General features: G+C 42.6%; 1 protein-coding gene across 22 annotated transcripts in view; it reads left to right on the forward strand.

Annotated features, from left to right (window-relative positions):
* CLASP1 (cytoplasmic linker associated protein 1) overlaps positions 1 to 13,962 on the forward strand; it is a 211,566-nt gene that overhangs the window by 123,642 nt on the left and 73,962 nt on the right. For all 22 annotated transcript variants that reach the window (XM_080917999.1, XM_080918017.1, XM_080918010.1 and 19 more), the window contains 2 exons: positions 7,904 to 8,011; positions 11,374 to 11,541. In XM_080917999.1, coding sequence (XP_080774125.1) covers positions 7,904 to 8,011; positions 11,374 to 11,541 — 276 coding nt within the window. The remainder of the gene's footprint in view (positions 1 to 7,903; positions 8,012 to 11,373; positions 11,542 to 13,962) is intronic.

A 13,962-nucleotide genomic window follows, 5' to 3' on the forward strand; every position in this document is an offset into this window, starting at 1 on the left:
AGCATTACCTTTCCCAAGATTTCTGAGCAGAAATCAGGGAGCACTTCAACAGTTTAATTTAGGGCAGCGTTGCCTGCTTGAGACGGTCGGCGGCTACGGCTCGCAGCCCACCGGATAATGCCTTCAGCAATCAACAACAGCCTGGTTAGTCCATAATTCTGAAATGGCTGCCATGCGGAAGAGGCAAGGTTTGGGCAGGGTCGCTCTTCAAAAAGGTTTATTTGTGTGTGTGTGTGTGGTGTGTGTGTGTGTGTGTAGGCCTGTGTGCTGTATTGTGAGTGCAGGACACTTCGAGAAAGTCAGCTCTGTATATTGAATATATTGACTCCCTGGGAATCATCAAACTCCGGTTGTCATACTTGTGCAGCAAGCGCTGTAACCACTGAGCTACCTCAGCAGCCCCGGCACAGCATTTCTTGTGTGTACTTTTGTTTGGAGATAGGGTCTCGTGTGGCTCACGCAGGCCTCCACCTCTGTGTGTGCTAAGGATGATGGCTGAGATTCCATTTGTGCATCACCACACTCAGCTGTGTCCGTGCTGGAAATGAAGCCCAGGGCTTTGAGCATGCCAGCCCGCACTTTCCCACTGAGCTAAACCCTTAGCCACACTGTTGCTGAGGCCATAGTCCTGGTCCTCAGGAGGCAGAAAGCAAAGAGAGCACTAGATTGAGAAGTTAACTTACATTTGTTTATCATTGTGTGCTCATGCTCAGTGCACAGAGGTGAGGATGACTCATGACACAGGTCTCTCCCTTCATCCTGCGGCCCCAGGATCGCACTCACCGTGAACCTTGATGGATAGCATCTCACCAGGCAGAGAAACAGAGCATGGTCACAAGATTCATGTTTTCCAGACATGTCTCCTCATAAGAATTACATGGATGCTTACAAGAAAGAAAGATAGACAGACAGGCAGATGTCCGGGATATTTCCTCGGAAGATACTAATTAGGTTGGTGGAATCTAAAGAACCTGAATTTAAGAAGTCTGACTGGTGATTCCCACAGTTGGACAGAGTTGTGAAATGAAAAGACAGTCAATAAACCTCTGCCCACCTGCGGCTTTTATTTGGGTTCACCAAAAGTCTGGCTGGGTGTGGTTATAACTCTGGGTAATTATTGTCTTGTTCAGCTGATTGTCGTACTTTTGTTTCTGGTTCTCCAAAAAGCAATACTACTTGTTTCCTTGACCTAGATGGAAGGGAAGTGGAAAACCAGAATAAAATACTGTGTTAGTCACTTTTTTGTTGCTGTAATAAAATATCACAACAAGAAGGAAGAAAAGAAAGAAGGAAGGGAGGGAGGAAGGGATGGTTGGGGGGAGGGACGGACAGATAAGATGAAGGAAGGAAGGAAGGAAGGAAGGAAGGAAAGAAGGAAGGGTTTATTTGGGATTTTGATTCTAGAGTGAGAGTCCATCGTGGTGGAAGAGGTATGGCAGCGGATAGTCAGAGATGTCATCTTCCTGGGCAAGAGTCCACAATAGCAGGGGAGCCGCAGCAGCACACAGTAGCAGGAAGCTTGGGCAAGGAGCAGAGAGAGCAAACTGAAGTTGAGTGTGACTATGAGTTCTCAGAGCTTGCCTTCAGAGATGGACTTTCTCTAGCAGGGCACCACCTAAAGGCTCCATAAACTCCCTGAATAGTGCCACCAGCTGGGGACCATGTGTTTGAATATATGAGCCTATGAGGGTCATTTCTCATTCAAACCATCACAAGTAGTTTACACAAAATGAAAAGTATGTTTTCCCAGAATACAATTAGCCTATTTTTCCCTACCACAAAGAATTCTTTTACACCACCCCCCCTTAAAATAAATTATAATATAGAGTCCTAAACAGGGTTAAATTGGCCATTCATTTACTGGTCAAGATACTAAATCACATTTTTCCTTCAGGAATGAGAAATAATAGAATGCTCTGTCCTCTTAGAGAATGAGAATGAGACAGGTTTACAGGAAGGGAGGTTAGTGTCTGTTGGGGAAGCCTCAGGTCTTTGTCATGGTGGAGCAGGGCAGGCATCTCCATGCAGACAAGTGCCTCTGTTCTGTTTGCATTGTGAACCCGAGTGAGCTGGTGATGGTAAGAGAAGCCATTAGCTGTGCACGAAGGGTAGGCTTTTATCCCAGCACTCAGGAGGCAGAGGCAAGTAGATCTTTGTGAGTTCTAGGCTAGCCTGGTCTATATAGCAAGGTCCATGCTACCTAGGGCTATGTAGTAAGGTACTGTCTTGAAGGGGGGTGGGGGTGGGGAGGCTAATGCTTCAATACCACTTTGTGCTTTATGGGGATTTCTCATTAGAGTCTTTCTGTCTGTCCTCTTTTCCTTCCTTCCTTCCTTCCTTCCTTCCTTCCTTCCTTCCTTCCTTCTCTCTCCTTTACCTTTTCTTCCTCTTTTCCTTTTAGTCTTCTTCCTCCTTTTTCTTCATGTATTTACATGTGTGAGGTACACATGCACACGTGTGTTGCAGCCCACTAGTTGACATCTGGTACCTTCCTCATTCAGTCTCCAATTTGTTTATTAAGATAGGGTCTCTATCTGAACCCGGAGATCTCCAGTTCTGTCTAGTCTAGCTATCCACCTTGCCCTGGGGATCCTGTGTTTGTCTGCCAGGCTCTGGATTTACAGGTGGCCATCTTGCCTGCCTTTTATGTGAGTGGTGGGGATCCATGCCTCGCTGGATAAATGCTCTATCAGCTGAGCTCTCTGTCTAGGCTGTCTCTGTCTTTAAGTCATTGTGCCTCTTCCCTTCTTTCAATAGTAAAAGGGATGGTCCCAGAGCCTTTGTATAGGAGGAAACCACTTTAAAAATCTTTTAAAAATCTGTTAAATAATTTACAATCTCTAACATCTGGACAAAAAGAGCCAAACTGGGTGTGTCCGATGCCTATAGTTCAAGTACTTGAGGGGCTGGGGAAAGGATTGCAGTAGAGAGACACCTGCTCGAGATAGCAACTACCAGTTGTGGTGTCAATCCAGGTGTGGTGGCCTGTGCCTGTAATCTCAGCACTCAAGTAGGCAGAAGAGTCATTTCTGAAAAGAACCAGTCTGGAGTGTCATCTTTTGTCTCCTGTCAGTGTACTATCAGTGTACTCAGTGGGGGACCTAGGGATTTGGGTGTAGGAAGTACACTGTTTGTCATGGTGCTTATGAAGAATGATGATTATATGTACGCTGAAAGAATGAATGCACTTGAATGCTTAAAAAGAAAGCATGTTTAGGAAAAGCATTATTCCCCAAATAAATGATTTCAAATGAAGAGTTAAAATATTTCAGTAGCCTATGAGTATAGACAGCTCATTGTTTCATAGAATAGATAGTAGTGTTAATTAGCTTGAAGTCAGGGGCATGACAGGGCATGGAGAGGTGACACATTGGATAAAGCAGTTACCATGCAAGCATGATGCATACATACAGACATACAAACAAACAAAAAGTTAGCAGAATGTGGTGGCCTACCTGTAACTCTAGCTCTTGGAAGAAGGGCAGGGCATGCTCAGATCTAGCTGCCTAGAAAGACTAGCTGAGTCAGCAGCTTTTGGTTCATTTGAGAGACCCTATCTCAGTGTATAATAGAGCAATATAGGAAGACAGTGTCGTTCTCAGGGTTTCTACATGCCTATAAACACATCCACATGCACTTGAACAACACACACACACACACACACACACACACACACACTTGAGTTTTAACTTGTGGTGAACTTAATTTAGATTATACTATAAAAGTTACATAGCTTCCCGCACCATTTAGTAAAAAGAACTTAAATTTTAGATTTTGCTGTGGAGTAACCATTTGGTATGGCTACTTATTTATCTAAAAGCTCTGAATTTAAGTAATTGGGGCCTTCTTTACCAATGAAAATAGGTCTATTTTATAAAAGTAAAAACAAATGTTATACTTATTTTTTTGAAAGCATGACGAAAACTCTTCTTATGAGGGAAGAAGTGATAGGGAAAGCTGGCAGAGAATCGGGCTCTCCGACACTGGCTGTGCTGAGAGCCAGCTGTGTCCAGCAAGGCAGAGGCAAGCACGTGAGCGTGGCCCAGTGCTCAGGGAATGGAGATGGACTTACAGGACTTACTTTTGTACAACCCTGGGGACTTTGAAACAACCTTAGTCCTCAAGGCTGCTTCCTGATATTTTAGCTGCTTTAGGTCACCCTGACATTGCCACTCCCTACTTCCTTCACCCAAGAATGCGTATCTAGCCCCTGCCCTGTGGATATAGGATGCACAGTAAGGATGTGGATCAGACAAATAGTGTAAGGCATAAAGAACTCCACTTTGACATATAAACATTTTACCATGTACTAATATGAATCATTACAAAGGAGGCAAATGTGCTTCTTTATTTTTATGTAAAGAGTGACCTTTCGCCTGGATGACTGGTAGTACGGAACACAGACCATTGTCAGCTCTTTTCAGAACTGACCAATGCTGTGGGTGATTGGTGCCCAGATCATCACTTTCCACCGTACAGGAAGGCATAAGTATGTCTGGGGCCATTTCAGAGTCTGTCCTGACCCAAGTTGAGATTCATTGAGCAAACTCAAGTCAACAAGTCAAACATTGATCTTTAAAATCAGACATCCTCATCCATGTTCTTCAAGTGATTCTTATGTGAGAGATGATAAGAAAATGTGAGAATCTTTACCTTTCTCGTGTCTCTATAAAAGCAAAAACGTCTGTACCTTAAAACCCAACAACAGCAAAAGCCAACAAAGTCACCGCTCATGACACACATGGTGCACCACAGTGAGACCCACGTGGGCAGCCAGAGTGTCAGGACCTGTTTGACTTTGAATTCAAGTTTTGAGTTGACTATTGGTCAACTTTTTACTGCTTGGTTTTGTCACAGTTCGCAGTTAGTTGTGGGGCCCCAGGGTACGAGTGTGGGCCTTGGGCTGAATTGGTTGTTCAGCACTGTGCTTGTTCCACAGCTTTAGGGTCTTTTCCAGAATGAAAGACGGAGGCCTGACTGAGGAGGGTGCTTAGTACTGTTCAGATGCTTGAAGTCAGAGCATTCTTCCTTGATTCCTTGAAAGCTGAAGGCTTGAACTCTTCCGAAATTTCTTGCTTTCCCCATTGTCTGCTGTTTGCTCAGTGTGTGTGTGTGTGTGTGTGTGTAGTGTCTAAGTCTGCAGTTTTCCTGCACTGTTAGGCAGTTGTTTAATCATTAGGCTAATTTTGCATCCTTTTTCACTTCTGTGTCCTGTACTTGTAGTACACTGCTAAAGTGTATTGTGTGTTTGTGCAGTGGCTTCTGATTCTCTTGAAGACCATAAAACATTCTCTGTCTTGTCTTTAAAACATATGCAGGCACTGAAAATTGCCAACTACTTACAGTAGAAACCACTTTCTCTTTCCCATGAAGTAGGCATATACCTGAACACAGTACACCAGAAGAAGCCTTTCAGACTATGCAGCTGTTTCCCAAAAAAAGTAAGGACAGTTCAAAACCAAGAAGAAGCCTCTTCAGGGCGCTCCTATATAGCATAGCAATGTGAGTCCTAGTGAACATAGAAAACAAACGTGGAGCTCACCAAAGGTGCAAAGCACTAGCCCAAAGCCAGCCAGCATTGACAGGGACCGTATGTCAGTGTGTGGTTGAAAAGGTAGCCATGAGAAAAGTTATCTTCAGATCACCTTGTTGTCTCCGTGTCTTTCATGGAGAAGACAAGTTTTTTCAACTCCCTTATTATGAGCTCTGTGTACACATGAAGCCGAGTTTCCTTCTCTGTACCCTCTACTGCAGAATTTGTGTTTGCAGCCTCTGTGAGTACACTGAACTTCCACAGAAAAAGCCACTTTTGGATCTTTCTTTTAGGCTCACCAAAGATTGTATCAGCCAGACATAGATGTCAGGCTGAAGGCAATGCATTTGTGAGCCATCAGAGAAAGATAACACACAAAGAAAGCACCCTTAAGGACTTGGATCAGTTGTGAGATAGAACTACTCAATGGTGTTCAAAAGAGATACATTTCTCTTTAGTGAGTGAAATACTTAGAATTTACTAGCCAAAATGATCCTGCTGACTGAGAGCACGCTGCCGGTCCAGAACAAGCAGTGCAGCCACCCAGTTGTAGACACCGTCGAGGGCAAGGTCCAGGTGAAGATGGTAGGGCTGGCTCACGATCATTGGCTGAACTCCGGAGCCTGTGGACACTCACTGTCAGGACTGCATCCACGGGCCAAGGACAGCTCTCCCGGGTTTCTCTCGCTCTCTCGCTCTTTCTGTGTGTGTGTGTGTGTAACTCCACCCCAAACCTTACCTGTACAGTGCTTCACAGCTTCTGCTTTGCTTTGTGTTAATGAGTAATCAGCACAATAAAGACTCATAAATTAAAAACATGTAATTTGACAAAAAATGGATGGAATATTTGTAGGTTAAATAACCCCAAATCTACATATAGGTTAATAAAAGGTCTAGCAAAAGTTCTAAGTGTAAGATCAAAATGTAAAGATTAAAAGCCAGGTGTGGTGTTACATGACTGCAAATCCCAGGACTCAGGAGGTTGAGGCAGGAGGATTGCTGTGAGTTTGTTGCTAGTCTTGACTACAGAAATACCATGTCAGCTTGGGCTGCATAACAAGGTACTGTCTGAAATGAGTGTACGAGTGTGTGTGTGTGTGAGAGCGCATGCTCATGAACGTGTGCAAGTATATGTGAATGATATGTTATATGTTAGAATAAAACCTACTAAATACTACTTGTAATTAAAGCGCCTTTATGTGAGAATAAACGCTGAAGTAGAGGTCTGAAAAGAGGAATTATACATTCATAAGAAAAAGTTAAAGAGACTTGAGAATTAGTTACATGGAAAAGATTAAAAACATCTCCTTGGCCCATATGAAAGATCCATTCCACAAGTATACTCATAAATAAGTCATTGAATAAAGCAATATATTTTATAATTTTTAGAGATGCAAAACAATGACATATGTCTTAATCATACAAGTATACTAATTTATAAAAAAAAGAACTTTGAGAGAAATCTGAACACCATGTCACCAAGTGCTGGGGATGGGGTGAAGGGACCTTCAGAGGGGCTTTTAGTGTCTAGCTTTGTGGTTATAGGTGTTTGCTTAAAAAGAGTTATGTGTATGACCTAAGTATTTGGTACAACTATAAAATGAAAAATACCTATAAATACTTTTAAATAGATTGATTGTTTCTGTGTGTGTGTTCATTTTTCCTGATCACCTACTTGGGTTTTGATGCATGAGTAAAAGAAACCAGAGGCACTTGGTGGCCTTGGGCCAGCTGTGTGACACTGGACAGACTTCTCTGTCTGGTTTGTTCTTTCTTGTCTGTACATTGCGGTGAGAATTTTACAGAGATCATAGTTTTCAGTAGATAATGCCATGTTTTAGTAAATATCCAGTAGTAAATGTAGCCCAGGCTGGCCTCAAACAATCGGTATAGCCCAGAGTGCAGCCTTGAATTCCTTCTTACCTCTTGTGTCACCTCCCCTGCGTTGTGGTCACAGGTGTGTGCCACCATACCTAGCTCTCACCAGTTCTAGTCTCTCTTCCAGCCCAGTGCTGCACGTTCCTGAACCTTCTTCAGCCCTTAGGTCTTGTTTCTGTAACCCTCCTCTGCAAACTTTATCTGCTGCTGGGAAGGGCTCAGCTGTGTTCAGTTCTCGCTGGCTTGTGGAGAAGGGCATTTTGTGCTTCCTTGAATCCAGAGAACCAGTGTGGAGAATTCAAAACCACATCATCGCTGCTCACTCTATTGGGGGTCACACTGGTGTCTAACTCTCATGGGACCTGGCTGACAGAAGCCCCTGCTCTCTGCGTGGTCAGCCGCATCAGTGCCCTGTGCTTGTGGTGTGGGTTCTTCTGTAGGTCACACTGGATAAAGACACTATGGAAACACTGTTTGTACTGTATTCTCCAGGTCGGATCCGCACGAGAAGGCAGAGCTCCGGGAGCACCACCAACGTTGCCTCTACACCCTCCGACAGTCGGGGCCGCAGTCGCGCCAAAGTGGTTTCACAGTCTCAGCGTAAGCAGTGCACCTTAATGCTTTTGTCACCTTAGCCTCCTTCAGTAGCCCAACCACAGCAGACAGGCTTCCCTGCCTCACTGACCTCAGTGCCTCAGACACGGAGTGACACACTGCTAGGTAGGCTTAGAAGATGGAACATCCCAGAAGGTCTGGTGTCCTTTTCTAGGAGTCTCCTGGACTCGAGGACCTGAGCTGGACTCCCAGTCCCCACATAAAATAGGTGCTCGGATGCAGATCTCTAATCCTGGCACAGGGGGATGGGGACAGCTGGATCCCCAAGGCTTGCTAGTCAAGTAATTGAGTCTAGGTGGTGAGCTTCAGGTCCTAGAGAAAGGCCCTGTCTGAAAAAAGATGATAGCGGTTGAAGGAGCTGCCAGACATCTTTTCTGGCCTCCATACATACATGCACACACAGGAAAACATACAACACACATGTTGATGCATTAGACATTAAATTATACTTTGACTCCCTATCCTGCTGTCTTTCAAGTGAAAACTTAGCTGTCATGTAATCTGTCTTTGCAGTATGATTTCCTGTGAGGAAGGAGATAGCTTACATCTCTTTGTTTTTATTTTTTCTTTTAATTTTTTTAGCTCTTGGCTATGGCCTCTGCGATGTCCCCACCCCAGCTGAGTTACTAATATGTCTCTCTGGCTTTGAAATCTAAATGTCACCTGGATGTAGGAGGATGAGAAAATTGCTTTTCTAGTGGGATTTAGGAGATTAGGAGAGGTTTAAATCTTAAACTCATGAACATTCAGGCTGGACCGTGAGGTTCCAGATTGTATTCAGGAACACAGGCCACTAAATAGCTCACCCCATGCTTGTACATACAAATTCAATATTTTAACAGTGATTTGACTTTGAGGTTAATACATTTATACCACAAGTGTGGCCATTACATCATAGTCCTTTGTTTGATATGAAATAGATTTGTTAATTCTAGATTTAGGGTAGGGTCCTTAAGGATGGAGATAAGATTACGGAAACTCATAAGCATCCAAGGGTGAAAAGAGCTCATCACAGTGTTCTTCCAGCCTTTGGCATCTTGTTAAAGATGGCAGGGCACAGGGGACCAAGGTGTGCTGCTTTCTGAGAGCTGTGCTGTGTGTGCTTAACACAAAGCATCCTTGGGACCATAGTGGTGTTGCTGCTGTGCTTGTGAATGAGCCTGTTGTGTGTGTCGCATGCTGACCTTCTGTATTGTCTTATTGTCTTTTAATCCACCCTTGCCTGTCCTTTGGTCTGCTCTGCTAACGAAGGATCCAGATCTGCTAACCCTGCTGGTGGTAAGCCATTTCTCTTGCTTTGCTGTTGACGCTGGCGCTCTCCCAGCTGTGCTCTTTGCTCAATATTAATTTCTCTGATTTATGCTTAAGCTTCCTGTATTTTCCTGTATTTTCAAATACTAGAGTTTGAAATGCATTTCTTTCTGCTCTTGACATAGTTTAATAGTTTGGTTTTTGTTTTTTTATGTTCAAGTCTTGGGATGGTTCTTCACAGTAATGTGCATTACAGATTTTTACAGTGATTTTTTTTTCCCCTTCCAAATTGTGTGTAGTTTAATTATTAATTTTCTTGTGACTCATTTGAATGATAGTTTTAATGTTTGATATATATATATATTTTGAGACATATTGTAAGATATATTTTAAAATCTTTATCCTGTAAGAAAGAGTAGTTTGTGGGTAAGTGTTCTTCTAAAGGGATTTTGTTTTATTTTTTATAGGCTTTTCTATTCTGAATAATAATTATTTATAATTTGCTTTAAAAATATTACTGCCATCTCTACTTGGGAGATAATCTGTTAAGTGGCTGTCATTTTATATATTTTTGCATTTAAAATGTTATTATTTTCCCTGAGAGAATCCTGTTGCACAGAAAACGTTTATAACCATATCTGGATATTAAGCTACTAATAAGGATTAGCAGCTGTGATATTTATTTGTGGTTCCTGATTTTATTTCATATTTCTCGGGGAATGTGCCTCATGTGATTTTTCTTTTTCAGGGTCTTTGTTTTTCTTTCTTTCTTTCTTTCTTTCTTTCTTTCTTTCTTTCTTTCAGATTTGCTTTGAGGCTTAGTACAGAATTACAGAATTAGTATTTATAAAATTTGATGTTAGAATGAAGAAAAGCCCGTTGTTTTCTGATACGCACACATGTACAGGAGGATATGAAGTCACATTGAACTGTTAGAGAGCTGGGTGTACTTACCCAGGCTGGGTTGGCTGCAGCACCGGGGCCCCAGGCCAAACTCTGGTTGCACTTGAGTCTGTGGCTCTCAGGCTTCCCAGTCATGTCTTTACAAACTGCAGCTTTCTTGTTTCTCCCTGTTTCTAGGTTTTCCCAGTTTGTATTTCAGCTGTGCTGTTGTGGGTAGACATTTGTACTGACTGTCTCTCTCTCACAACACCTTCTGCCACTCTGTGCTTTTCCTGTGTTGCTTGATTTTAGGTGTGCTGTTTCAATCTTTTTTTTTTTTTAAAGATGTTTTTATTATATATAAATACACTGTAGCTGTCTTCAGACACACCCAGAAGAGGGCATCAGATCTCATCACAGATGGTTGTGACCCACCATGTGGTTGCTGGGATTTGAACTCAGGACCTCTGGAAGAGCAATCAGTGCTCTTAACCACTGAGCCCACTGTTTGATTCTCATAACCAGTATACGGTTTTGTTTTGTGTGTATTTGTTTAGGGTCTGTTGTGACTCAGTAGTAGAACACTTGGCTAGGACAACAAGACTCAATCTCCAATACTGTTAAAGGGAATAAATTTGAAATTTTCTGTCTTTTAATAGATAGGTGTTTTCAGACACAATCATTATGACTACTGATCTTTTAAGCTTATGTGTACCATTTTACTCTGTGATTTTTTTTTTAAAACCATTTCTAGTTCTTTCTCCCCTATGTCTTCCATTTGTTATATCAAACCCAGTTTCCCTGCAATGTCTAAGAAGTTATGTTTCTGTTTCTCCTGTGACTTACTTACTTTTAAGGAGTCAGTTCTTAGGGCTTGGCCATATGGTGCAGTGAGAGCTAGCAGGGAGTCTCTGGCCTTGTGCAGACCTGTGCTTGGAACATGGCGCCCCTGTCCTGTTCTCCATTAGAACCTGCACCTCCTCTCCCAGATGGGTCTCCTGGGTCTTCTAAGCAGAGATGTTACTTAGTTTATGACAGCAATCCTATGCGCCTGCCTGTGAAAAACAGCAGTACCAACTAAAATGCTATTTTTACATAAAAATTTCTTAATGCTTTATACAAGTTCACGTGTGAAAACGTACTCCTTTAGTCACTGTGAGGTGTCTGTCACCTGATCCTCGCCGCCTCTCACCGTCATTTTGCTTCACTTTTAGCTGGCAGCCGGTCAAGTTCCCCTGGGAAGCTTCTGGGAAGTGGCTATGGTGGACTTGCTGGGGGTTCCTCAAGAGGCCCACCGGTAACACCATCCTCAGAAAAGCGAAGCAAGATCCCCAGGAGTCAGGGATGCAGCCGAGAAACAAGTCCTAACCGGATTGGATTAGGTAAGGAGGCTGTAATCTTGGTTGTCGGACACTGAAAACCGAGCTCTGCTTTTAAGCTCAGGATCTTACTTCAGCTGTCTTAAAGCTAGGCACTTGCTTTGTGCACTCTACAAGTACACTGAGATTTCGTCAGTCGCCAACTGTGTGGCACTTACGTTCAATGGCTGCAGAGGGCTTTGCCCCTGGAAAACCATGAGTCCCTTTCCTAATTAGAACCCCTCCTCACTCTTCACTTTCCTTCTGTTGAATTCATTCTGATCATTCACATATTTTAACTTCCAAAAGCATTTCAGGGTCCCTCTTTTTATTTTTGTTCTCTTTACACTCAAATAATAGGTATAATTACTTTTGACATAAGTTTAGTTGAAACATGAAAGCTAGAGATTGATGAACACCAATCTAAATACTCACTTTAGTGTTGTGTTGACTTTGTTTATAATGGCGGGTAGATACAAATGATCTCAGTGCCTTACATACCTGTTACACACCAGCGCATATGTTTCCTTTCAGTGTAAAAGTCTTTCTGAAAGAAATACCAAACATGCTACTTATTGATGAATGCACTTTTATTATATATCTATCAGCTTCGTTAAGTACAGATTTATTACTTTAAAATTAGAGTACTGTATCTTTAACTTTTCTTGTTGGCTTCGTTTTCATAGCCATTGGTTTTTCTCAGCCTTTTGTTACTTGACTGTTTACTCTGTACCAGGCCCTTTTTTAGACCTAAGAATTAGAAGGTGACTAGATTTAACGTCACACATCCAACCCTTCTCATCTGTTGTGAAAGGGTGGGGAAGTGAAGCTGTCCAGTGTCCTGTGGCAGGTACTCAGCACCTCAGAAAGGAGGCTCTTTCCCTATGTTCCCTTGATCTTCCCAGGTCTCCCGTTAGCAGACTTGTCCCAGAATATGTCTTACTTTGGAGTCAGGGAAAAGATACTGTTTTGAAGAGAAGAGCATTTCCAGAAGCAGTTGGATAAGAAGGACTCGTTAGCGTTGTGGAATTGGGGTCAAGGGCAGCCAGACTGGTAGGGCTCAAGCAGGCGCAGTTGATAAGGAGTGGGAAAGATTTGATTTGAACTCAGTTTCCCAGAAGAAGTGTCTTTATTGTCTCATCTGATACTGCAACCCATCTGCTTTTCACTCCAGTTTTGTTAGGACATTCTAAGTCTAGGTGTGAATCTTCCTTTGTCTTTCCAGTTGTTGACTGAAGTTTATATACGTTGCGTGTTTGCAGTGCATTCTACTGCTATATCTGAGCACAGCCGGCCCTGCTTACCAAAGGTGTTTCCTGTAACAGTTTCTTGTCACTCTGACAAAACACCTGAGTGGCAGCTTAGGGGAGGATGGGCTTATTTTGGATCAGTCTCTCCTGTCAGGGAAGGCATATAGCAGGAGTGTGAGGCAGCTTCTCACTCTGTGTCGGAAATGGAAGAGATGGATGCTGGTGTTAAGCTCAGTCTTTTGTTTATTTAGTCCAGGATCCCAGTCTATAGGATGGGTCTTCCTACCCCAGTTGCCCCTGTCTAGAAATTCCCTTACAGACATACTAAAGGCATGCCTCCTTGGTGACAATCTGTTAACTACCAGACAACCTTTCATGTTCCTATTGAAATTAGGGAATGATGCAATTTCAGTAATCTAGTATAACTAACTCTAGGGCCTACTGTTCCACGGTCCTTATCTGACAGTCTGTTGTGTACAGCAGAAAAGGAACATTTTCTGAGCCCTGGAAGCCAGTGTCTTGAGACATCAGTAAAGGAATTGTTTCCTTTCAAAGAGCTCTTATTTGAACTTGTTTTTTTTTTTTTTTTTTTTTTTGTCCTTTTTATTTTTTGGAGACAGGATCTTATGTAGTCCAGGCTAGCCTAGAACTCGAGATCTGCCTACCTCCATCTCCCAAGTGCTGGAATTGTATTGCCATGTCTGTCTTCAGTAGTATTTTGAAGGAACTTTTTCCCTTGGTGCATATGAATCACCAAGTAGTGTTAAGAGTTTTAAGACTGTACATAAAATTCTGTTTGAAGGTGTTTTATTTCTGCACATTATAAGAACACACATGAACAAAACGTACCTTTACACATCCACTTATCACGTGGTAGGTGTTTAGCATTTTTCTGTAATAGTTTGCTGTGATCATTGAGTTTGTACTAGACATGTTTGTGTATCTAATCATTTCTTTTACTGTTTAGCAGATTTAAGTACAAATATTCAAAAGAGGGGATCACGTTTTAAGAGTGTTTTCTATTACCTCAAAACCACTTAACTCAGCAGTTTTGTTGGCAGCTACACTAGGCTTAGAATTTATGTTAGAAGCAAATTCTAAGGCTGGGGTGATGGTTCCGTGGGTGAGGCTGCTAGCTACTCAAGCTTGACAGCACAAGATCGGTCACCAGAACCCGCCTAAAAATCGAGACATA

This window comes from Micromys minutus (genome assembly GCF_963924665.1).
Source record: "Micromys minutus genome assembly, chromosome: 6".
Classification (NCBI taxonomy): domain Eukaryota; kingdom Metazoa; phylum Chordata; class Mammalia; order Rodentia; family Muridae; genus Micromys; species Micromys minutus.